The sequence below is a fragment of the Solanum stenotomum genome, chromosome 7 (genome assembly GCF_019186545.1).
Source record: "Solanum stenotomum isolate F172 chromosome 7, ASM1918654v1, whole genome shotgun sequence".
NCBI classification, from domain to species: domain Eukaryota; kingdom Viridiplantae; phylum Streptophyta; class Magnoliopsida; order Solanales; family Solanaceae; genus Solanum; species Solanum stenotomum.
The window spans coordinates 33,457,761-33,484,261 of record NC_064288.1 but is presented as its reverse complement, the minus strand read 5'-3'; the positions used below and the strand labels follow the sequence as shown (position 1 = coordinate 33,484,261).

Here is a 26,501-nt window from a genome sequence, read left to right as displayed (position 1 = left end):
GAGGACATGCTGGATCAGTAGGCAATCGATGAGCTACGATTGAAGTGCTTAACCCTGTCATGTCTGCATAAGACCAGGCGAAGATATCATTATTCTCCATGAGACATTCTGTATACTCTTTCTTGTCATCTTCCGTCATATGGATGCTTACTCGGGTCTCTTGTACCAATTCTGAATTTCCCAGATTTACCACATTTGTTTCCACTAAATTTAGGTTGGGTTTTTCCTCGAATTCCTCAACCTTTCTGATTAACTCCTCAGGGACCTCACTTTCTTCGACTTCCTCTTAGTCATTAATGTTAAGTTGTGTAGTCTCATTATATGCCATAGTCTCAGATTCAACATTTTTATAATAGATTTTGCTGGAATAAAGAATAACGCACAAATAAATATAAGATATTAAATAGATGGGAAAAGAACTTTATTGATTAAAACTCAAGAGCTTCATAAAACTAGCATTTGAAAACAATAACATAGAACTGGAATTTAAAACTATTTATTGAAAACTTTTTAAAAAAAAATTGATAGAAAACTTCTTCCAAAGCTACCCAGATGCCCGACGAGGTCTGGATGGAGTTGAGGTCCAAATGCTCATGTTGATTTTCACTTCACTGCTTCCTCTAGGGTCCCCTTTCTCCTCCGCATTGATCACGACATTGCAAACTTTCCCTTCCTCCTTGGTCAGAGACAAACCTTTCATGTCTTCTAGAAGCTCGTCCATGATGCCACCCATGAAACCTGCTGATCGGAATGATTGGTGCAACGGTGATATGGGTTTCTTCAATGGATAGTAGTACCCATCTCTAGGTGGCTACCAATCAAGCCACTCCTCAGTAGTATATTTGTATCCCTAGATGAAAGTGGTTCAATGACGAATGGGTTGTATAGGTTCAACTATTCCTTGTAGATTGGCTCCCAAACCTTTCCCAAGCTCAAAACCAAACCAGGCCATCATATATATGATCTTCTAGCTAAACCAAAGTTGCACTTCAATGTTGCCAACAAGCTCAACTGTATGGTACATCTCACCGTCTAGATGACCTCTTCCTTCTATCGCATATACAGGATGTCCCTTTTTCGCATGGACTACAACCTCTTCATGATCCCATTCAAACTTCAAGCATTGATGAAGAGTAGAGGGAACTGCTCCAGCCATATGAATCCAAGGACAACCCAGCAATAAGTTATATGAGGATGGAATGTCTAAGACCTGGAAAGGTATTGGGAAAGTAGCAGGACCAATGCGCATGTCCAAGGTTATTTCCCCAATAGTACCCCTTTGAGAGCCATCAAAAGCTCTCACATTCATCTTCCAGGTTTGGATCTTTGCACTATCCATGCCTAGCCTTGTCAACGTGCTCAGAGGGCAGATATTCAAATCGGAGCCCGGAGCCTGAATCAACCAAGGCTTTGGTGATTATCTTGTCCTAATATTGAGCTGAAATGTACAAAGCCTTATTGTGGGCTGTTCCTTTAAGTGGCAACTCATCTTCGTGAAACGATATTCGGTATACCTCAAAAACCTGCCCGACCATTTGGGCTACCTCTCCATGAGTGATGCTAGATGAGACATAGGCTTCACCCAGGACCTTCAATAGAGCGTTCCGATGAGCTTCGAAAGATTGAAGCAATGACAAGATTGATATTTTGGAAGGGGTTTTACTCAATTGATCAACAATATAGTACTCTTTAGCTTGTGCCTTCTTCCAGATACCATGATCCTCAAACTCTGCAATTGGTGCCTTGGACTTGCTGGAGCTACCTTGAAACAAATTTTCGGAAGTGTAAATTCTTCCAGATCTAGTCACTTTTGCTTCAGTATCTGCTTCTTCCACTTTCGCCTTTCCCTTTCCATAATCCCATGGGACAGCATAGGTATCAAATTGGGGAGGGGGAGGAGCTCTGAGAACGCTGAATGGGGGCTTGGGCATGGCAACCTCAACCTCAAATGGAGAACGCCTTTGCACTACTATTGGAGTCCGGGCGATAACAATCATTGATTCTTCTGGTTCAAGGACCCAGATGAATTTCTCCCAATCCAAGGTATCATCAACTTCTACCATGTTGACCTGATGGTTAGGCAGAGGGTTGTTTGCAACATTTGGTGCTGGATCCTTGAGATGGATGGCCTTAGTATCAATCAGCATTTGAACCTTATTTTTCAGGGCTCTGCAAACTTTGGTAGTGTGAACTTTCATCCCAGAATATGGTAGGCACAAACCTTGTTAGGGTCATACCATTTTGTGCGGACATCCACAGGTAATGCAGAAACTGGGGTGACATAGTCAGCCTCTTTCAGTTTCTCATAAAACTGGGCTATGGGCTCAGCCAGAGGGGTATAGTTCTTCGCAGGTCTTCTTTCATATGGTGGTCTGTTTCGGTAGTTCGGTGTTTGGGTGGGTGGTGGACTTTGGAAGTGTGTTAGCTGGGCATTATAAATAGGATATGAAGCTTGATGATATTGAGGAGGAGAATTTTGGGAATATATTGGCATGGGGTTGGGAGATATAGGTGGTGGAGCTGAATGATATGGAGTTTGGGGATATGGAGATGGAGGTGGGGTTGTTGTTCGGTACTTATATGGGGTTCTGGTTCCCTGAGCCATCATGACCGAACCTGTTTTCTTCCGATTTTCTGCCATTCCACCAGATTGTAGAGCTTTGTTGGTGGCTTGTAAGGCCTCTAGGTTGATGATAGTCCCACTTTTAATGCCTTCTTCAATTCTTTCGCCTAATTTAATAATTTCAGCGAAACTCTTCTCAGCTACAAGCATCATCCTGTCATAATATTGTGGCTCTTGGGCACGGATGAAGTAGTCTTTCATCTGAGATTCTTCCATGGGAGGTCTGGCCCTGGCCGCCTCAGACCTCCATCTTATGGCGTAATCCCTGAATGATTCATTGGGCTTTTGCTTCAGGTTTTGGATGTAGAACCAGTCAGGTGCATTTTCTATATTAAATCCAAACCTGTTCATGAAGTCGGTTGCCATGTCCATCCACTCAACCCATTTTCGAGGGTCTTGTTCAATATACCATGATAGAGTCTCCCAGTGAGACTCCTCATAAACAACTTCATGAGTATCTTGTCGTCTCTCCCCACCCCTACAAACATGTCACAGTACATTCACAAGTGGGCTTTGGGATCTCCAATGCCATTAAACATTTCAAACTTTGGAAGCTTGTATCCTTTAGGTAGTTCTACGTCGGGATGCATACACAAATCCTCGTAGCTCAGTCCTCCCAACCTCTTGCTTCCTTCCACATGTTGCACCTTGTTAGCCAAGTTATCTAATCTCTCAGTCAGGGTTTTTATCAGAATATCCTTTTGGGAGGACTCTGATTCATGGTAGTTATGAGTCACAGGAGCGGTTTCCACATATATGGGGTTGAGGTTGTTATTTCCAGGAGTATATGAAGGATTCACATTTGGAATTGGTTCTGGAAAGGTTGGTTTAGTTTGTTGGTGGTAGTGGTAAAATGGGATTTGGGTATTTTGGGCATGAAGTGGTGGGAAGATATTTGGATGAGTGGGTTCAGGTCGGGATACATTGGTTGGAGGATTGTTTGGCATGGTTGTTTAGGTAGAGTGAGGAGGATTGTCTATATTTTCGCCAAACTGGGTTTCGAGAGAAATAGACAACTTGGCCAAATCACGCATATGAGCTACTTTTTCTTACAAATCTAATAAGTCTTGTGCTCAAGCCTAAGGACGAGGTCACTTGGAAGTTTCCCTCCCTTAGAAGTTTCTACTCTTTCGTTGTTGTTATTGTTGTCAACCATCTTGCCCTTGTCTTTGTATTCTGCTCGTTGAGGAGGAGGAGAAGGGGGGGGTCCCTTTCGATCGTGTATGTGCCAGAATGAAGGACAGATCAACCTTAGGAATGGGAAGAACAATGGAATCAACAGAAAACAGTGTTAGGGGATTAGAGCAAATAATAATAATAATATCACATTGTTTGAAATAAGCGCTCTAGATGCAAGGGACCTCGTTGAGCCAGAGGTAGGCCTAAGACGACATATAAGTGATGCATAATGATTAATTCAAGCCTTATTTGCCAATTGGAGTTTAGAGTTAGAGAAATAAAAACGATCTTCATATATTGAATAATTTCAATTTAGTACATCAGACTAAAGCAAAACTAGAAATAAACTAAAGGGCTAAGGATAACATGGGGGAAATAAAAATCCTAAAAAGAAACAGGGTCAATGCTGATCTCCAATGTTAGGCACAATCTGCTGCCTCATTTCTGGAGTGATCTCATAGTCGCGGTTGAGGAGGTTGCGAGCCCATCTTCTCTCATTTTCATCACCGAAACCTGGAAGGCCTTCTTCACTCAAATCTGCATGCTCTGCGTCCTCCAAAAGTCACACATAATACTCTGGTGTGCAGAAGGGTCTATGCTCTTGAACATCAATAGTTACTCTTCTTTCCCACCTTCGCAATATGGTGCCCACTTGTGGTATTTCTGGCCCAAAATCATACCCATAGTGGTCCATATGTGATCGCAGAGGTATCATTTAGATTTGTCCAAACTGTCGGAGGACTCGGAGTGGTGTGTATGGTTGCACGCCATTTAAACCAATGAGCTCGATAAAATAGAGCTCATTACCCCTTATAATGACACGACGAGGCTTCAACCAATAATACTTCCATTGAATTTTGGTGGCTAAACGCTCTCTCAAATACATAAACCAGTCCTCCGTTCCTACAGGGGAAGAAAAATATTTCATCCATGTGGGATGATTCATAATGTTAGTCCCCACACCCCCTCTCAAAATGCCTACCAAATTATCTCTCACATAGAAGTGCTCAACGACCCATAGTTGCAATAGGAAATTGCACCCCTCGAAGTATCTTTTTCCCTTGGTGCACTTAGTCAATGCTCTTAGAATTTCTGCCAGTATCATGGGAACTATGGTTTTCCCACCTCGAGTCATCATACAGACCACATAACTTAGGCTAGTGTGTATTTTCCCTCCTTCCCTAGGGAAATCTAATGAGCCTAATAGTGCGACAGCGAAAGTATTAAGACGGTATCTTTCCCATTTTGCAGGAGAGCAAGCAAATTCTCTGTGGAAGTTTTCATGGCCTTCCTCGTCTCCAAAACGTAAGTATAGAAACTCTAAAGAAATTCATCCCTCTTTCAGACAAAGTAAACTTTGATTATGACGCATGCCCATTTGTTTCAAAAAGGACCTTGGTGTTGGCTTGTGTGGCACAATCATTTCACGTTCTTTGTAAGGAAGATCTAGAAACCCACCAATCTCTTCAATTGTCGGAGTTAGTTCAAAATCCCTAAATTTGAACACTAATCTCTCGGAATCCCAAAATTTCAACAATGCCTTGATCAAGTGACGGTCAGACGCGACGGAGATTAGGGCAGTAAGGCCACCTAGCAGTTCTTTTGCCTCTAACTCTCGATTCCTCTCAATATCCTTCCACCAGACCTTCAATGTAGGATTCACTTTGACCACCATTTGCGTGTTTGGAAAATGAGGATAGGCCATGACTCTGCAAACAAACAATAAACAAAATCTAAACTCCATGTTGGCAAAATTTGGCTTGATTTAATTATTATGACCACATTGACACATAATTATGCAATTTGTCTAAACGGTGTTGGGGGCCTTTAGACGATAAGGTGGCTACTAATCATGGGGATTGACACCAAGGGTCAAATCTTCTATGGCTTATGCAACATGTATGACCTAACTAAGATTTCTAAGAGTTGGCTTGACACGGACTTGAAAAGAATTCTATGCGAGAAGGCTCGTGGTTTTTCGGTAGTAAAACTATCTGTCCCTCCACGCATATGTCGACTCTCTATAATTGAGTGTTTGAAGAAAAATTGGAGTAGTTGTGAGAAGTGCAAATGCACAACATCACTGTAACAATATAAAAAAGAGGAAAAGGGTCCTAATTGGGGGAAGTATGAGTGGAATGTCAGTTATCAAAGCAGTAACATTTAGCACTTAGATGGAAAACAGTAACACATAAACAGTTTATGAAAAGCGGTAAATAAGCAAGTAAATAGATACATGCATAAATAAAAGGAAATTAATAGACAAACATTGTGAATAATCAGGCAAATAAGGCAAAGGGTATGAGATTAAACATGGAAATACCCAAATAAGAGAAAAGGGGAAAGGGTGAAACATGAAAATAAATAATAAGGGACAAGGGGAAGGGATGGAACATGGAAAATATGCAATAAATAAGGAAACAAATGATAACTAAATATGGTAATCAACTAAACAAATAATGAAATAGTCAGATAAAGTAAACCCCACATAAATCAAATGAAACACGTAATGGTTAGAACCTAATATCCCCAGCGGAGTCGCCATTCTGTCGCGCCCCATTTTTCTCAAAACGAGTTTTGGTGCACAACCTAACAACTCTTTTGGGTTTTGGAGGATTGAAGAATCGTCACCTAACGAATTAAGGCGCGTTAGGGCACCTATCTAACCTAGCTAAATCTAACTAAGGTCAACGAACCAGAGATCAGGTTAAGGGTACAATTTACCTCGAGAGAAAGGTGTTAGGCATCCCTCGAGGTCCACAAATGTGGGTCCCGGCCGAATCTCATGCAATTTATGTGGGGGTTACAAGTAGCATTTGAGGTCACTTCATTTATTATTATTTAATTAAACATGATTGCTAGGTGATAACTAATATTAAACAATTAAGATCAACTCATTTATTTATTTAATTAATTAAGCATGCAAAAACTAGGTGATAACATAATACTAAATAATTAACACAAATAAAATTTAAAAGATATAGTGAGAAGATACAAAGCAGACAACTATATAAGTAAATATAATTTTTTATTTAATTAAACTACCCCTAATAAATATAATTATAAATATATAAAGGGAGAAAGGAAAGGGAGACTCTGAAGGACTTTACGAATCAGCACTCGACTTTTCTTTATTGAGGTCAGTTACTCGTAGGAACAGACAAAACCAAGGTTTTTCACTAAGACCGAGTCGATGTCATCATCTTCGTAGGGCCTAAACTACGCCTACCCCACCACCGCATGTTTTTCGTCTCTAAAAGGTGTCTAGCGTCCCCGCTTAAAGTCCAAGAGGCATTGGACTACTATTAGGATGGATTTAGACTAAAATAAAATAGAAGTTCCTAATAGGCTCACCTAGACACCAAGTCAAACAATTTGGATGAGCATTTAGCATGTAAAGTCTCAAGTTGTCCTCTAGATTTTATTATTAACATGTTAGCAAACACACGTAATTATGAAAAGGTCGCATGCAAAGTGTGTGAGCAAACAAACGGGCATTAACAAAATAGTTATTTAGTAAAGGAGGAGCAGAAAGTTGTTACAAGTGCAGGAAAAACTTATTAGACTAATTTTTAAAGGTGGTATAAAATTATACAGAATGCAGATTTTGGTGTGCAACTGATTTTAAAGGGGGTAGACATTAATAACGGATTTTTATTCATTTGATTTGAAAATAGAACAAAAAAGTGATCACACATGCAGAAATATTTTTCAACAATGACAAAATTGATTATTAATGCAGAAATTTGTTAAGAAGTAGCCGGTTTATTAGATGCAATAATTCAATAATTGATTTTAGGTTGCAGAGCAAATAATTATAATGCAGAATTGACTATGTTGAGCAAATTAGTATGCGTAGAAAGCAGTATTGATTTTATCATTTAAATGTTAGAACTTAATGCATCACAAAAAAAAAAACAGTAGCACACATAAAAATGTAGTCTAATTATTTTTCAATGTTGGAGATTAATTAGTCTATTCTAAGCGGCTACAAAAATAATTATATCGCAGAACAGCGGTGTAAACTTTATAACCGCATGCTATTTAGTTACTTAATATGTTGGAATTATTAGAAGCCTACAAACATGTTATCTAAGCGATTATCATGTTGATTGGTTAATTACATGCATCAATAACAAACATGATAGATTTTAGATAACATGCTGGCAATTAGTAATTGAAATTAGGTGGCAAGGTTGTTTATTAACTGCAAAAAATAGATAATTCAGGCAAATTTGGGCAAGAGCAGATTCTATATTAAGTTGTTCAGATTTAAATTAGAAACTACTAGGTTTCTTTTAGTTCTTAACTGGCAGAAAATAATTATGTCACAAAACAGTGGCATAAAATGCACAACAACTATAATTAATATTGGTTTTATTATTTGAATCCTATAGGCAGAGTTTCTAAGAAATTCCAAATGACAAATAAAGTAAAAGTAACCTTATGATCATGATATTATTAAGAAAACCTATAGGCATGGTATCTATGTGATTAACATGCTAGTTGATTAATTATGTGAGACAATAACAAAACAGGGCAGATTTTAAATAACATGCTAGCAATTATTTGATTTAATTTAAGTGGCAAAATATGTTATAAATGTGGAAAATATTAACAGTGAGCACAGAACAATCAAAACAAATTTTGTTTCTATTTTAACATTCTGAAATTAATCAAAATCTAAAGACATGGCTTCTAAATAAGTGAACATGCTGACAAACTAAGCCAACTGATTTGTTCAAAATTATTAGATTATTAAAAATCCTACAGACAGTCATCTAAGTGGCAAAACACATTTATATCACACAAACATTATAACCGGACAACATAAATTCTAATTTTACTCAAGAGCGTGTGTAGACAATAAAATTCGCGTCGAGAAAACAATAATCAAGAACGGAAAATTATGCAACAATCGTTTTATTGATTTAGGTGCGAGTGTTACAATCTCTATTATTCCTCTGAATTCGCCTTTTCAAATATAATTCAAGGGCTCTTGAACTTGAGATTTATCTCGATCTTGATCTCTATCTTGATCTTGATCTTAAACTTGGACTTGGACTTGGACTTGATTTGGAACTTTATCTTGATCTTGAACTTGAACTTGAACTTTATCTTGATTTTGACTTCTAGTTGAATCCAAGGGCTTCGAGCTTGATCTTGAATCCGACGGTCTTGATCTTGATCTTTCTTGATCTTTATCGTTCTTGATCTTGATCGTTCTTGAGACTTGAATGTTCTTGAAACTTGAATGCTTGAATTCTTGAACTCTTGAACTTGTAGAGAAATCCGCAGCTTTTGATCCACGAGCTTTCTCTAGCTTCTTGTTAAAATTCTTGGTCCTCTATTATGAATTATGAGGACCCCTATTTATAGTTTTAAAATAGAGGAGTTGTGTTTAGAAGAGGACTCCCCTCGGCCAATCAGATTTAAGTGACATGGCATATGGGCTTTATGGAGCGGGCTTTAATTAAATTCATATTTATTGAATTTAAATAATTAACTCAATTATATTAATCCATAATATTTATTTGGACTAATATGTTAATGAATTTAATATAATTCCAATCATTTTATAAATTTATATTTAATAAATTTTAAATGATTACAAATGCCCCCTGCTTCAAGTCTTGTCGAGATATTTTATCTTTCAAAGACTAGACTTGAAGTATTAATTAAATAATAATTTATTTGAGATGACCCTGCAATGTTTAATTTGTTGTCTAACTCCAATACATGTAATTGGAGTGGGCACGTGAGTCTACCACATTCAAACATATATTTGACCAATTTGAATCATGATAGGAGGCAAATATATGCTTGTTAAAAAGCAATAGGAAAACCAATTTGACTAGGACAGTATTTCCGTCAATTACTTTAGCATAGCCAAAAAGGAATTGCTATTAGTCTAGGAGAGGGATTTTATGATGCCATTTAAATTCAAAATGTAGTTGAACTAGGAATTGTAGTCCCGCTTAATTTCAAATTCATATCCTTTTTCATTGTCCTAGCAAAACAGAAATTGTAATTGGACTAGGAGAGAGATTTTATTCCACCACATGACATCTATAAATAGACACATAGTATCCATAATTTTGTCTTCAATTGTAGATTGTGAGTTACGAGCTTGTGACGAAAGGGGCATAATTCAAGGTAGTTTTCCTCCCTTTTTCTGATTTTCGTTTTCTACAGCTTGACACGTTTGTCGTAGAAAATTCATATCTCATTGTAGAAAAATTGAAATCAAGAACGGTTTGATTTTTCAGAAACTAGACTTCTCGATCTCTAACATATCCAAAATTCGGAATTTAATACCTTCAGAATATTTCTAGATGATTTTTTTTTTAAGTTAGCTTTAAATTCTGTCATGCTGAAAATTCCAGATTTGTGTGGCTTTACTAAAACTCTTGTGTCTTGATGTAGGAACGACGAAATCACAAGCCGCTTGATTATTTAGAATCTAGACACAAAGGTCTACAATATATCCGAAATTCAAGGTTTAATACCTTCAGAATCTTTCTAGGTGATGTTTTGAAGTTAACTTTAAATTCTGTCATGCAGCTGATATTCTTAAGGCGAAAGAGGATAGATACACATCCCCGCCCTAAGAAAGGTAATTTATGGTATTCTTAAGGCGAAAAGAGGATGGATACGCATCCCCGCCCTAACAAAGGTAATCTACAGGTATTCTTTTAAGGTGAAAAGAGGATGGATACTCATCCCCGCCCTAAGAAAGGTAATCTAAAGGTATTCTTTAAGGTGAAAAGAGGATGGACACTCACCCACGCCCTAAGAAAGGTATTCTTTAAGGCGAAAAGAGGATGGATACTCATCCCCGCCCTAAGAAAGGTAATCTAAAGGTACTCTCTTAAGACGAAAAGAGGATGGATACTCATCCCCGCCCTAAGAAAGGTAATCTAAAGGTATTCTTTAAGGCGAAAAGAGGATGGATACGCATCCCCGCCCTAAGAAAGGTAATCTAAATGTATTCTTTAAAGGCGAAAAGAGGATGGATATGCATCCCCGCCCTAAGGATAGGTAACTTTATGGTACCCTTAATGTGAAAAGAGGATGGATACGCATCCTCACCTTAAGGAAGGTAATTTAGAGGTCAAGACTTGAAAACTTCAACTTTCAAACTTCGAATAATTTGAAGACTTCAACTTGCAGACTTAAAGAATTTGAAGACCTTAACTTGCAGACTTGAAGAATTTGAAGACATCAACTTGCAGACTTGAAGAATTTGAAGACATCAACTTGCAGTCTTTGAAGAATTTGAAGACTTTAACTTGCATACTTGGGAGACTTGAAGACCTTCAGCCTGTATACTTGGAGGATTTGAAGATTTCAACTTGCATACTTAGAAGACTTTGAAGACATCAACTTGCAGACTTGAAGAATTTGAAGACATCAACTTGCAGACTTGAAGAATTTGAATACATCAACTTGCAGACTTTGAAGAATTTGAAGACTTCAACTTGCATACTTGGAAGACTTGAAGACCTTCAGCCTGTATACTTGGAGGATTTAAAGACTTCAACTTGCATACTTGGAAGACCTTCAGCCTATATACTTGGAGGATTTGAAGACTTCAACTTGCATACTTGGAAGACTTGAAGACCTTCAGCCTGTATACGTGGAGGATTTGAAGACTTCAACTTGCATACTTAGAAGACTTGAAGACCTTCAGCCTGTATACTTGGAGGATTTGAAGAATTCAACTTGCATACTTGGAAGACTTGAAGACCTTCAGCCTGTATACTTGGAGGATTTGAAGACTTCAACTTGCATACTTAGAAGACTTGAAGACTTCAATTTTAAAGAAACTTCAAGCATGTTGTTAACCGAACTCATTTTTTTTTTAAGGTTTGCCCCCATCTATTGACCAATGAATACTTCGTACAAGTCTAAAGTTTGATGGGACAAAAGATAAAACAAAATACTTACCGCTTTGATTGTCATGTGATAGATCAAATGGGAACATGTGGTTTTTTGACACTCATGCAACTGAACTTAGGATATATTCTAAGCGCCTACGTACCTCAGTGAAGAGGATCAAGTCACAACGTAGTTCTGGGGGATTGAGTGAATTTTTTTTTTATGTGTCGTACACAGTTTATACTCTTGCGGGCCAGGAGTGACATGCAGTTTAGGCTCGTACCTTAAGGAGCATTTCTACTTGAATATTTAACTCTAATTTGAAGAGTTTTGTGACATACAGTTTAAGCTCGTGTTTTAAGGAGCATTTCAGCTTGAAGATTTAACTCAAACTTGAAGATTTAAGTGACATACAGTTTAAGCTCGTGTTTCAAGGAGCATCATCTTACTTCAAGGGTAGTACCTCTTTAGGAATTTTGCATTAATAGGACCGATCCTTACGCCATCTGCATCAACAAGCTTGTAAGCACCATGTGAATATGCTTCTTGTACGACATATGGTCCATCCCACTTTGAGGTAAATTTGCCCCCAAACTTGTGCGAAGTAATGATGGGTCTTCTTACTGCGAGAACTTGGTCTCCATCTTGAAAACACCTCAAGCGAACTTTCTTATTGAAAGCACGAGATAGACGAGCTTGATAACATTCAAGGTTTTGTTGGGCTTCTAGCCTCTTTTCGTCAAGTGCTTCTAACTCAGCAAGACGCAGTCGAGCATTTTCTTCTTCAGTGAGCCCTTCTTGAATGGCAAGTCTTAAGGAAGGTATTTGACGCTAGAGTGGCAGGACTGCTTCAACTCCGAAAGCAAGTGAATATGGTGTTGCTTGAGTTGGAGTGCGGTATGTCGTTCTATATGCCCACAAAGCTTCTTCCATTCTTTTATGCCAATCTCGTTTGGACTTGGAGACAACTTTCTTGAGGAGGTTGCATAGAGTTTTATTAAATGCTTCAGCAAGACCATTGGCGGCAGCATGATACATAGAAGATTTACGCTGCTTGAAGTTAAAGAGATCACAAATTTTGTTCATTAACTTATTATCAAATGGCTTGCCATTGTCTGTTATAATGTAGCGAGGGATGCCAAAGCGATATATGATATTCACTCGGATAAAATTTGCAACATTCTCTTTCTTCACTTCTTTAAGAGCGACAGCTTCAGCCCATTTTGAGAAGTAATCTGTTGCAGCCAAGATGTACAAGTGTCCACCAGAAGATTTTGGTAGTGGTCCCACAACATCCAATCCCCAAGCGTCAAATGGCCAAGATGCAATAGTTGGGTGCAATACTTCGGGCGGCTGATGTATAAAATTCGCATGAAATTGACAAGCATCGCACCTCCGAGCATAATCTAAGCAATCTTTCACCATGGTTGGCCAATAATACCCCATCCTCTTTATGTGAAAGTGGAGTTTTGGTCCAGATTGATGTGATCTACACACTCCCGAGTGTGCTTCTTGTAGAGCTTGAATTGCCTCTTCCTCTCCCAAACATCGTAATAGTACACCCTCAAATGATCTTCTATATAATGTGTCCTTGTAGTAAAGGAAGCGAGGTGCACGACGACGAATATCAGTCCTTCTCCTTGGATTTTCTGGAAGTATCCCATAACACATGTAGTCAATAATGGGTTGTCTCCAATCTCCCTTTACGGCTTCAGAAACAGCAACGAGATGCTCAAGCTCATTTTCTATATATTCTTCCTCATTTGGTGGTGGTACTATCCATCTTTGACAAATAGTAACTTTTGTTTGATCAGGGAGGGTTAGAGTTGAAGCCAGGGCAGCCAATGCATCAGCTTTCTTATTTTTCGTTCTACGCACATGTTGAAGGGTTACATCTCCAAGCCATCCTATCAACTTTTGGGCATAGCCATGATAAGGACGCAATTCGGGCTTCTTCACCTCATAACTCCCCAAGAGTTGGTTTATCACCAATTGAGAGTCACCAAAGACTTGTAAGTGTAATTGCTTCATATCGACGGCCATCTCAAGTCCAAGTATCAATGCTTGGTATTCAGCGACATTATTAGAGCAACATTGCTTCAAAGTAAAGGAGAATGGTAGAATCTCTTCTTGCGATGTGATGAACACTACGCCAGCGCCAGCTCCGCCACGATGTGCAGCCCCATCAAAGTACATTTTCCAAGGAGGTTGAATTTCAATAGACATTGCATCTTCATCAGGAAGATCATCAGTTAACTCCCAATCATCGGGTATCGGATGGTCTGCCAAGAAATCCGCTAATGCTTGTCCCTTCATAGCTTTCTGAGGGATGTACACAATCTCAAACTGTTGGAATTGGAGGTACCATCTTGCTAGTCGGTCACTAAGGACAGGTTTTGACATAACAAACTTGATGGGATTTTCTCTAGAAATGAGGCGGACAACATGCGCTTGAAAATAATGCTTCATCTTTTGAATTGAGAAGACAAGTGCCAAGCACAACTTTTCAATTGGCGAATAGTTCAACTCATTCGGTGTCATCGTTCTACTTAAGTAATAAAGAGCATTTTCCTTACCTTCACTATTCTCTTGAGCTAGTAGGGCTCCTACAGACCTTTCTTGTGCCGCAATGTAGAGTATCAATGGCTTTCCAGGTATAGGGGCTGCCAAAACTGGAGGTTTCGCTAGATACGATTTGATACTTTTAAAGGCATCGCTACATGTTTGATCCCAATTAAAAGGAGCACTTTTATTCATGAGATGACCGAATGGTTGGCATCTTCCCGCTAGATTTGAGATGAATCTCCTCAAGTAGGCTAACTTTCCTTGGAGACTTTTTAACTCATGAATATTTCGAGGCTCAGGCATCTTCGATATTGCATCAACTTTGGCTTGATCAATTTCAATTCCTCGATGTCTCACAATAAAGCCAAGAAACTTGCCAGAAGTAACTCCGAAGGCACATTTCAATGGATTCATCCTTAGTTGATATCTTCGGAGCAACTCAAACACCATTCTTAAGTCTTTCAAATGATCACCCCTCTTTCTCGACTTCACCACCAAGTCATCAACATAACATTCAACCTTTTTATGGAGTAAGTCATCAAATATATTTTGCATAGCCCTTTGATATGTGGCACCAGCATTCTTTAAACCAAATGGCATCACTTTGTAGCAATAAATACCCTTAGGTGTGCGAAATGCGGTGAGTTCTTCATCCTTTGGAGCCATGCGGATTTGGTTATAGCCAGAAGAACCGTCCATGAACGACATCGCCTCATAACCAGTGGTGGCATCAATCATCAGCTCCGGAATGGGAAGAGGAAACTCATCTTTAGGGCATGCATTATTAAGATCTCTAAAGTCAACACATACTCGAATTTGACCATTCTTCTTCCTCACAGGAACAATACTTGAAATCCATGTAGGATATTTGACCTCACGAATAAAGTCTGCCTCAATAAGTTTGTTAACTTCATTTTCTATCAATGGAACCAAGTCTGGCCTAAAGCGTCTTTGAGCTTGCTTAACAGGACGAGAACCATTTTTGACTGCCAACTGATGGACCGCTACTTTAGGATTCAATCTAGGCATTTCTTTATAACTCCAAGCGAAGACATCCCTGTATTCTTTGAGTATATTCATATAAGCGATTTCTTCATCAACTTCTAGAAAGACACTCAAGTAAGTTGGCCTTGGGTCTTCATCAGTGCCAAGGTTAACTTCTTTCAAAGGATCTATTGTGGTCTTTACTCCTTCTTCAAGTTCCGGTGGAGCATCTCTAGCATCTTCCTCTTCTAACGGATCATTGTCATTGACAGATCTATGACAACACCAGACAACATCTTCTAACTCTTCATCAATCTTCATTTGAGGCAAAGAATCGTACTCATTCTGGATTGTAACATGATTTGAGGAGCCTACACTTTCTTCATCTTCCTCGCGCTCCTTGGTGTAAACCACAGTGTGAGCCTTTGCCTTGAGCTCTTCTTTACACGAAACCACAAGTTCCACCCGCCGCCTCATTCTAGAAGGAATCAAACTTTTGAAATCCTTTCGAATCAAATGTGAAGCAGGCGTTGTAATTTTTAAGTAACTTCTCATATTTTTGTTTTTCTTCAATGGACCTAACCTCTCAAATACAGAGGTTCTTGCAGGCGATTCTCCAAGTCGATCAAAGACGGAAGGCTTTTTGTTGGGAGTAGCGACATCATCTTCAAAAGTTATATGGTTATTGCTTGCCCTTCTTATGGAAATGCGAATTGGCGGCGGTTGGCTATAGCCTAGGCCTTCACGTGCTTGCCTAATTGTATCTTCTGATGGAAGTTTCCCTAACATTGATGGCTCATTAGGGTTGTACCCAGCCTTCACAAATAACTTGTAAGCATTGGGATCAAAACCTTCTCTTGTGCGAATTATGGGGAGTGTCATATCTCGCACTTGATTTTGAGCGATTGACTTTCCTTGCAGCTTCGGAGGCAAGTTTATTGCATCGATCCGTTTTATAGGAAGAGTTAACCCTCTCAATGCATTTTCTTGAAGGTTAGATGATTGATCTTCTTCTTTCTTTACTTTTGGAACATAGCGAAGTCCAGAAGTCAGCTTTTTCTTCGAAGACATGATATTCCCTTCATTAAGATTGGGACAAGGTTCTTTAGGGTCAATTTTTACCTTTTCAACAGCTACATCGATTCTTTTGCTTATGACCTTATCGGACATGATTGGTTTTACATCATTAGACTTGGACCCTTTGACAACATAACTTTTCAAATAGAATTTCGCATCGGCAAAGTGTGTCTCAACTTCGGTGAAAGGGTTATCATCTGCAACTATCTTCCTTTCAATTCCTCCTTCAAGATATTTCAAACATTGATAGTAAGGAGATGAGACAATTCTATTATCATGTACCCAAGGCCTACCAAGTAATATATTATACGACGTCTTTGCATCAATCACATGCATCCATGCGCTTGATCGCAAATCTTCCATGTGGATCTCTAATTTAATAGAGCCTATGGACCTCTACCCCCCTTGATTAAATCCTTGTATCAACAAACGACTTTCACTAAGTTCTCCAGTCGTGATGCCAAGTTCCTTCAATGTGTGGATAGGCAAAATGTTGACTCCAGATCCTTCATCTATTAAGATTCTATTTATCTTCTTCTCTAGCACGTGACCCACCATATATAAAGGACGATTGTGTAGTGTTTCACCAAACAGGAGATCATTATCTGTAAATGTGATTTTTGTATCACATGCATGTACTTCATGGGAAGAAGGTTCAATAGATTTTTCAGAAGGTGAGAGAGTCATCATTGACGAGATTTCCCTTGTTGCCTTTTCATCATCACTAGGAGACACTTTTGGTGAGGATTCACTCGTTGTTCCCTCTCTGTCAGTAGAAGGCACCTTCGTTGTTTCTGCTTTATCGGCATTGAAACATGATGCCTCGACATTGTCTTGAGTAGACTTTATGTCGAACAAACTTGGTAAGAATTCCTCTAGAGTCACAGGATGTCGGGGTTTTTGGTAGTGATGCACTTCTACCTTTGCCCTCTTTGGGCGTTGGATTGATTTCTGCTTCTCCAATATCTTCACCATTTTCCCTCTAATTGGTTGCTCGGACGATTCTTTCCGTAAGCTTGACTTGTTGCGTCTTCGCCTAGTCACAAGAATCCAGCCTTCATCACTATCTATATCATCTTGAGATTTATCTTGCTCCAATAACTCTTCTTCATGTTTTTCAGAGATATATATTTGGATTGGATCGAGCGAGCCAAATGTGATAGAGATTTGGTTAGAACTAACCTTCTCATCATCAAGGACAATTTTCTTTTCGTTAACCAATCGCATCACTCTATCCTTGAAGACAAAACATTTTTCAAGAGGATGACTCACAAGTCTATGATACTTGCAATAATTTGGGTCATCAGCTTTTCCCGCCTCATCAGGTCGCTTCATCTCTGGCAAATCAATGAGTTTTAACTCGAGCAATTCATCAAAAATCTCAGAAACGTCAGAATCCAAGAAGGGATATTTTTTTCCTTGCATCTCCCTTAGTGTCAACTTTTGATTTGAACGTGCTTGGAAAGTCGTTCTCACATTTTGCTTCATGCCCTCATTCGTAGTGATCTTCGCAGGCGACATATTAATATTCATGGATTCTTTATTGACATTTATAGGCACAAATTTACTCCATCTCTTGGGTTCCTGCTTGTCGCTTCCTTTGCGAGGGTCTCGGATATAAGTCATATCTTTTCCAGCAGAGGACATGCTTAACTCCATATTATGAGCGCGAGTAGCTAGATCTTCGAAGGATTTTGGTTTTATTCCTTGTAAGATGTAAAGAAGCTCCCAGTGCATTCCTTGAATACACATTTCAATTGCAGAAGCTTCACTAAGCCTATCCTTGCAATTTAGGCTCGCGTTCCTCCATCGATTTATGAAATCTATAACCGGTCCATCCTTCCTTTGGCGAGTATTTGTGAGTTCTACCATGCTCACAGTACGCCTCGTGCTATAGAATCGATTGAGAAACTCGTGCTCTAGTTGCTCCCAACTATCAATAGAATTGGGCTCAAGATCTGTGTACCAATCAAAGGCATTTCCTTTTAGAGACCGGACAAACTGCTTGACAATATAGTCTCCATATGTTCCAGCATTATTACATGTCTCCACAAAGTGTGCAACATGTTGCTTCGGATTTCCTCTACCCTCAAATAGTTGAAATTTGGGAGGTTGATAACCAGTAGGCATTTTTAAGTTATCAATTCTTGCAGTGTATGGCTTGGCATACATATGAGAAGACTTGGTGGAGACTTCATACTTATCTTTGATAGTGCCTTCAATGAACTCCTTCAAGCGATCGAGTGGGATCATCCCTTCAGAAGAAACTGGCATCTCATTAACAATCGGTGTTTTCTTTGCAGGATCTCCGATCTCTTGAACTTCAACACATTTTCCGGGTGCATGACTCGCTTCTCCATCTAAAAATCCTTCCATTCGATCCATCAATTTATCGATTCTAGACTCTTGGTGTTGCACATGTTTTGTCAATCCTTCAACTAACTTCGTCAGATTTGCGAGTTGTTCCTCAGAGGAAGAAGCAGCAGCCACCATTGTTTGCATGATCATTGGAGATGTAGGAGAGTAGCATGGATTGTCACGTAAGTTGATCTTCAGCGGACTCACATTACGCGATGCACGTGGAAGTGATTCGTTAGTTGAATCATAGTTCTCCCTTGTGGTAGAATTCTTGGAACCAGATTGCTCAAGTAAAGCCAATGTCTTCTTGATCTTTTCAGCAATACTATTTCCTCCTTCTAAAGCATTTGTGGAGGAACTCTCTCTTTTCGGAGTTGAAGACCCAAAAACAGGAGTTGATGCGGACAACACTTGTAGTGTTTGTTGTCCTAACGTAGCAGCTTTGTTTCTCGTAACAACTCCGAAACTTCCAAAGGTAACATCAAGAATGCCTTCAACTTCAGTAGAGAACTTGGAGCTAGTGGCCTTAGAGGCAGTTGATTGAGAGTTGTTCTTCATGGAAGTCATCTCGATGTTGTTTGATGCTTGAAAAGTTGAGATGAGAGGTAGAGATTGTCCCACTGGGCGTGCCAGAATTTGTAGACAATAAAATTCGCGTCGAAAAAACAATAATCAAGAACAGAAAATTATGCAACAATCGTTTTATTGATTTGGGTGCGAGTGTTACAATCTCTATTATTCCTCTGAATTCGCCTTTTCAAATATAATTCAAGGGCTCTTGAACTTGAGATTTATCTCGATCTTGATCTCTATCTTGATCTTGATCTTAAACTTGGACTTGGACTTGGACTTGATTTGGAACTTTATCTTGATCTTGAACTTGAACTTGAACTTTATCTTGATTTTGACTTCTAGTTGAATCCAAGGGCTTCGAGCTTGATCTTGAATCCGACGGTCTTGATCTTGATCGTTCTTGATCTTTATCGTTCTTGATCTTGATTGTTCTTGAGACTTGAATGTTCTTGAATGCTTGAATTCTTGAACTCTTGAACTTGTAGAGAAATCCGCAGCTTTTGATCCACGAGCTTTCTCTAGCTTCTTGTTAAAATTCTTGGTCCTCTATTATGAATTATGAGGACCCCTATTTATAGTTTTAAAATAGAGGAGTTGTGTTTAGAAGAGGACTCCCCTCGGCCAATCAGATTTAAGTGACATGGCATATGGGCTTTATGGAGCGGGCTTTAATTAAATTCATATTTATTGAATTTAAATAATTAACTCAATTATATTAATCCATAATATTTATTTGGACTAATATGTTAATGAATTTAATATAATTCCAATCATTTTATAAATTTATATTTAATAAATTTTAAATGATTACAGCGTGATTCTATATAAAGGTAACTAACTAAAAAAAACCTATAGACATACTTTGTAGGTAATATTGAAATTTAAGCCTATATGCATGGATTTCTAACCCATTAACATGCTGAATTTAATTAAATACAAATGGTAAAAAAAAAAAAATCTGGTACGAGCAAGTTGTTAAAATGTTAATGCTTATTTATTTATTATATAATGGGGTTGATAGTGAGCCAAATAACGCAAGGAACAAACATTATTCATTAGTAGGATTAAAAGGTGGATATGCAAATCATATAAACAGATTGCAATGAGCAGTCAAATTATCTCCACATGTTTAATTTTAAGCATAATTAGGCAAAGCTTCAATTGGTGATAAATGACAAAAAGGTTGATTTTATTTTTCTTTAGGCTAGATTTAAACAGAGCTATTAAGAGGCGAACAATCACACAATCAACAATCGTATAGACATATTTTCTAGCACGAATAGCGATAAAATAAACAAGTAGCACGTAGATCCCTCCCCCTTTAGACGATCCCTAAATATTTATTATTATATAGAGAGAGTTATTATAAAATTTATTACAAACCCAAAATAGTAAATAAAATAATACAAATATTATGAACAAAATTAGATTTTGTCCAGTAACTCTTCTGACACTTCAAACTTGAACCCAAGTTCGAACCTGCTAAAGTAAGAGACAAACAAATATAACATATGAAGCAATATAATATAAGTAAAAGAATACCAATTCTGGACAGATTCATCATACACAAATTTATTTTATACATCTAGCTATAAGTAGACGAACAAGAATTTGGACAAGTAAGCATAACAACAATAATGTCACACAGAGAGGGAAGAACGAAAACTAACTCGGGTGCTTCCTTTTATTCATTCAAACACACAACAATATCCAAAATAATAATGCAGGATGAAATTAAACTAATGGAAGAACAACTAACCAGTTAAAGCAGAAATATTTAACAGCAATGAGGACAACACTTAGTCCAATAACCGACACGAACACAGCAAAAATTAGCGAGTAGAGGAGTTTTAATGCGTTTTCCGAAAAAACTTAATTCTCTTTTTTTAAGTAGAGAGCAATATTTTTTAGTATTCAAGTAAGGTGTGAACAATGTCATAGAGGTGAGGGGAGGGTCTGATTATATAGTAGAAAGGAGCCGTGCAGAAAAGGGAAGAGAATAATTATTAATGGGAGCAAATAAGGGAAATTTGTTTCCTTAATAAAAAGGAGTCAAATCAGTCAAAAAAATCTTTACCAAAAATTAAGAAATCAGTATGAATATATACTATTTAATTAAGGCAAAAAACATAATTTTATACACATGGATTCAGTCAATTAGCGAGACACGTATTGAATCTATAATATGACACCACATTTTACCATATATAAGCATGCTTTTACCAAATTTAACATGTCAGAATCTGTCTACAAATAAATAAGGTAAGAAATATTAATTAAGAGGTCACTTATTACAATGTTGTTGATTATATTTAAGGGAGGGAATAAAAATTACAGCCCCCCATTCCAGTATCAATATTCATAAATAACTTACCATAATTAGGTGATTGAACAAATTGGCAAGAGGATAAGTAGATCAATTATAGTGGAAAATTGAATAAGCAAGTAACCAATTCAGCAATCAGAAAAATCATTTAAACATAAAATTAGACCATATCATCAATATTACTAAATTAATACACTGGCAAGTATTAAGATATCAACTAAAGTGAAGAGGAGAGTGGAGGAACCAGTTGCTGGCTGGAGTTTGCCGTTGTTGTTGTATTCGCTGACAGCTATTGTCAGATCTCTCGCCGGAGCTATTTCTCATTGTTGGCTTGTTGTTTCTGCCAGTGGAGCCTGCTGGAGTCGCCAGACCTGGAGCTGCTGCCACCGATAGAGGCTCGCTGGTGGTCCTCGCCAGCTGCTTGTTCTGCCTGGAGAGAAGAGAGGAAGAGCAGCAGCCACTGGCGGAGAGAGGAGAGAAAGGAGAAGAAAGGAGGGGAGAGAGAGGGTCGGTGAAAGAAGAGAGAGGTGGTGGTTGTTGCTCTCGCTGGAGCAAAAATGGAGAGGACCCAAAGGGGTCTGCGGCGCGAATTAGAGAGGGAGAAAGAAGGAGAACAAAATGTTTTAGGGTCAGGAGTAAAAAAAAGAAAATAAGAGGATCAAATCCAGACCATCAATTTAAATTTGAATGGATGCATGTGATTTAATCTTGGATGATCTGATTTAGACGGACGACTACGATTAAAGGAGGATATTTGAGCTCTAAAAAATTGAGATAATAAAGGGCTAAAATTGCAATCAACTATATGGCTATAATTGAATTAGAATGGCTAGAATTGCAAGGAATTAGAGTAAGATAGGTTAAAATTTAAATGATTTGGAGGAAAATCAAAGAAATGCTATCCAATTAAAGTACTACATATATTAAAATATTTTATACGAATTATATGCATCTAATTTTAAAACATTTGAGTAGAAAAAATAATTATTTCGAGTTTTCCTAATGATATTTACAAAAATTTATAAAGCGGGCATACTAAAATATATAATTTCTAGACAAAATCGACTAAAATCTTAAATTCGAATTATTTTTAAAAATACGTATTTAATCGAATAACATTTTCAAAATTGCTAAAGGTCGGTCAACATTGGGTGTCAATATTAGGCTGATTTTTATGCAGGTTGTAGTTGTGGAGGTTCGGTTGGGGTGGTAGGAGTACCCGTATTCTATTCCCTTAGCTTGTGTTTAGAGGTTTAATTGTTGAGTACCGTGTGGTTTGGTACTCACCCCTTGCTTCTACAATTTGTGTAGGTTACGAGCCTGGATTTTGTGATACTTTCCATTCTCTTATTTTCCGAGGCTTCTTGGAGATTTGTGAGGTAGTTGTTTGTCATCTTAGCGGACTTTCTTACTCCTATTTATGATCTTGTTCTATTGTAGAAACAAGGTCATTTGAGACTTGTGTTTTTCTTTTGAATCAATTATAATACTTTAGAGGCTTGTACACGTGACAATCAGATTTTGGGGGTATTTTTGAATTGATTATAAAATTTTCACATTTTATTGTAATGATTGAGTTTTAGGCAGACTTGTCTTGGTAGGATAAGATGAATGTCATCACGTCCATTTTTGGGTCATGAAAAAAATGGTATTAGAGCCCCAGGTTCATAGGTCTCACGTGTGTACAAGCCGAATCTAAGTAGAGTATCAAGGATCGGTACGGAGACGTTTGTACTTATCTTCGAGAGGCTATAGTGACTTTTAGAAAAAATCTTCACTTCTTGGATCTCTATCGTGCGTACTTGGTCTAGTTTTGATATTTATCGCTTCATTCCATTCACTCTCACTTATAGTGATGACTCGTCCATAGTTCCTCATGTGAGCAGTTAGTGTGTCGTGCATGGCTTGAATGTTAGACCTAGTACTAAAGTGGAAGTGATAAACTTATGGAAATGATGTATGGTTAGATTAAGAATGTTCAGCAATTTGATAGGATTGAGTAAGGTGATGACTTGATGATGCATTTTGAGGATATTCGAATGATAAGGTTGACTAAGGATTTTAGGGACTTTATGAACGTGTTATATATTTCCGAATAGTTATTCACCAGCGAAAACAATACTTGTGTGGTATATATGATACATGGAATGGTATGACAATTGAAAGTGGAAATGATTAAAGGGGTGGCTTGATAATGAACAATGTAACAAGGAAAATATAGTTGGTACAGTTGTTATAACATGTATGGATTGCTTAGTGAATGATCAAAATGATGTTGCACCAATTGAGGTTAGAATTCTTCATAGATTGCGTGTATATCAAAGAGGATCATGATACGACGAATACAACGGTACCGATGGTTACTTGGTTAGAATTATAGAGTGTGAAACTTTTGTTATCGACCCGACCTATGAAATAATTCATATAGTTTGGGATAGTTATTGAATGAATTTGGTAATATTTTACAATTGTCCGATGAGTAGAAATGTGTGGGCTATTTGGGCACGATCTTCTCGGCAGGTATGATGTATTCTAGTGGTGGATCTACCAGACTTTTGCGGTATGGTACTAGTGGTATGTAAAAATGAATATGTTGGTTTTCAAGTACAAATACTAACTACATAAAGAGTTATCAGTTGTATCTCATGCTTATATAATTAGATTTGATGTTGCATTCACGTTTGAGAAACCAAATAGTTTGTTACTACGGACGCTTAGGTTAAGCATTATTTATAAGGAAGCTTTTAGTGGTGGATCTTTAGTACGGTATTAATGTGTTTAGGTTGTGAAATGTATCTCGAAGATTTTAAATGAGTGGTGATTTCATCGTAAGCTCCATGAAAGTGGATCGATATCAGAATGAAAAGCTTATGGGTAAAAAATATCAACGAGTATACTTGTATGAAGACAATTGAGGATTTTAGTAAGAAAGTGCATATAAAATTGGATTAATCCTTTGAATTTAGTTGGTATAGTTAGGTTTAAGGTGTCACGTTGTTGATAAGGTTGACTTCGAGATTATAACAGTGTCTAATGAGCATAACGATAATAAGAATTTGTAATAAAATTGTGATTAAAATGCAACTATATGATAAAGATTGTTGGTTAAACGAATTTTTGTACTGTAATGATGACGTGAGAGTATCTAAGGTTATGGTTTGCTACTATTGAGTGATAGCGTGGTTGTAGGGAAAGTTGTAGAAGATGTTAGGACACGCTCGAATAAAATTGAAGAGAGCTAGATTCATAATGAAAAGAATTAGTGGGAGGTAATATAGTCTTCGAAAGAAGGCAATAGCAAGGATATTTACTCTGATTACAAGAGCCAAAGATGTATCTTTAGAGGGTTGAGAATTTGGTTCAGAGACGCGTGTTTCCATCTGTTTCACACTCGTTATGGTAATAGTGTCACATGTTCATCAGATTGGTTAAAAAATATTGGGTAAGATTTGAGAAAGAAGTCTACATAGTTCGGCTAAAGTGTGGTGATAAGTTCTTTTATGATTTCGAGTTTGTTAATTGGTACAATTTGGATATTTAATGAAGAGTGTGGTAAGGTCGATGAATAGACGATCAATGATAATTCAAGATATGTGAATTCATAAATATCTTTAATGTATGAGCTAATGTTGATAGATAATGTGATTGGACTGCACAGTTGGAATTAGAATTCAAGTTTTCATTTCGAGTTTACATCCATGGTAGGATATTTTGGTAAGGTATGAATTGATAAGGTAAAAAAGGATCGATCACATCGGTTATTGATTATTTTATAGAAATTGTGCTTAGTTTGGATCATAAAGTTTTTAACTTTTGGTTGTTAAAGGACCTAAAGAAGGATTTCACTTAAAGTGTTGGTTTAGAGTATAAGGTAAAAATATAATAGATTGTTTGTAAAAGGATAAAATTGGTAAGATAGTCAGCGAAAGAAACAAGAGTCTAGTGTATTGAAGAATTCAGGTATTTGAAAATTGCTTCACGGAAAGAATTTAAGAAAGGTGAATGAATAATAAGACCTCTCGTATAAACCCTGGATTCGGAGTTAAAAGCTGTAGGAATTTTCGCCTTTGAGTTTAGATATGACTATGAGATGTGAATTGATTCGACACAGACTTACTAAGGCTTATTAATGACTTTTATGAAGATTGAGTTTTGATTTTGGGCGATGAACAATGATATGTGGAAGATTCTATAAAAAAAATTTGGTTGGTTTGGATTGTTCAAATTATGGTAAATGACTTATGGGGAAACTCTGGTATGGACCTACAATTCGACTTGGTTATTGAGGATTTCGAGGCGATTGAAACTACTGATTTATAAGACTAGACAAACTATTGTGATGCATTACATAGACATTTGATGGTGAATAGAATTTATGAGCTTATAGTATACAGAATTATTAAAGTTACTAAGGATTTCTATGAGTTTTAGAATGAGTTATGTGACGATTTGGAATGGTTGTTGAAATATTATAGGTGAAAGTTTGTGGGAAGCTGACTTTGGGTGTGATTCAATTGTTGTACCTCGATGGAAAAGTACTATTAGATTTGAAATTAGTTCTATCAATCTTAAGTGTGACCCATATCTATCATGGGATGCTTAAATGGAAAGAGATGAAGCCATAGTTCGAAATTTTTGAAAGCTACAATGTGCTTGCTAAGAATACTTTGATACTAGTGATGGTTTGAGAGTAAGGTAAATGAATGGTGTGGTTATGATGTATGTTAGCATTAAGAGTCGGCTTCAGTGTAGTACTATGAGAAGTATGTGAGGTTTTATAAATCTAGTATGTGTACGATTGTAATATGGACTAGACTGGTGATTGTGGGTAGCTAGAAAATCAAAGAAATAGAGTCAGATGAATGAAAATGTTTGATAAGGGCGCTATGAAAGAAATAGCTAGTTTATTGTGTTATTCGATTTTGGTTCTGTACA

The 26,501-nt window shown here is 37.5% G+C and overlaps 2 protein-coding genes across 2 annotated transcripts in view; one reads left to right on the top strand and one right to left on the bottom strand.

Annotated features, from left to right (window-relative positions):
• Positions 1-26,501, top strand: part of LOC125870224 (uncharacterized) — a 1,100,495-nt gene that overhangs the window by 96,297 nt on the left and 977,697 nt on the right. The window lies entirely within an intron of this gene.
• LOC125869828 (uncharacterized) lies at positions 545-3,570 on the bottom strand. Its single transcript, XM_049550252.1, has 5 exons — positions 3,170-3,570; positions 2,222-3,101; positions 1,515-2,129; positions 989-1,393; positions 545-811 (listed from the first exon to the last, which is right to left on the bottom strand). Exons 1-5 carry the CDS (start codon positions 3,568-3,570, stop codon positions 545-547), a joined length of 2,568 nt encoding a protein of 855 aa, XP_049406209.1.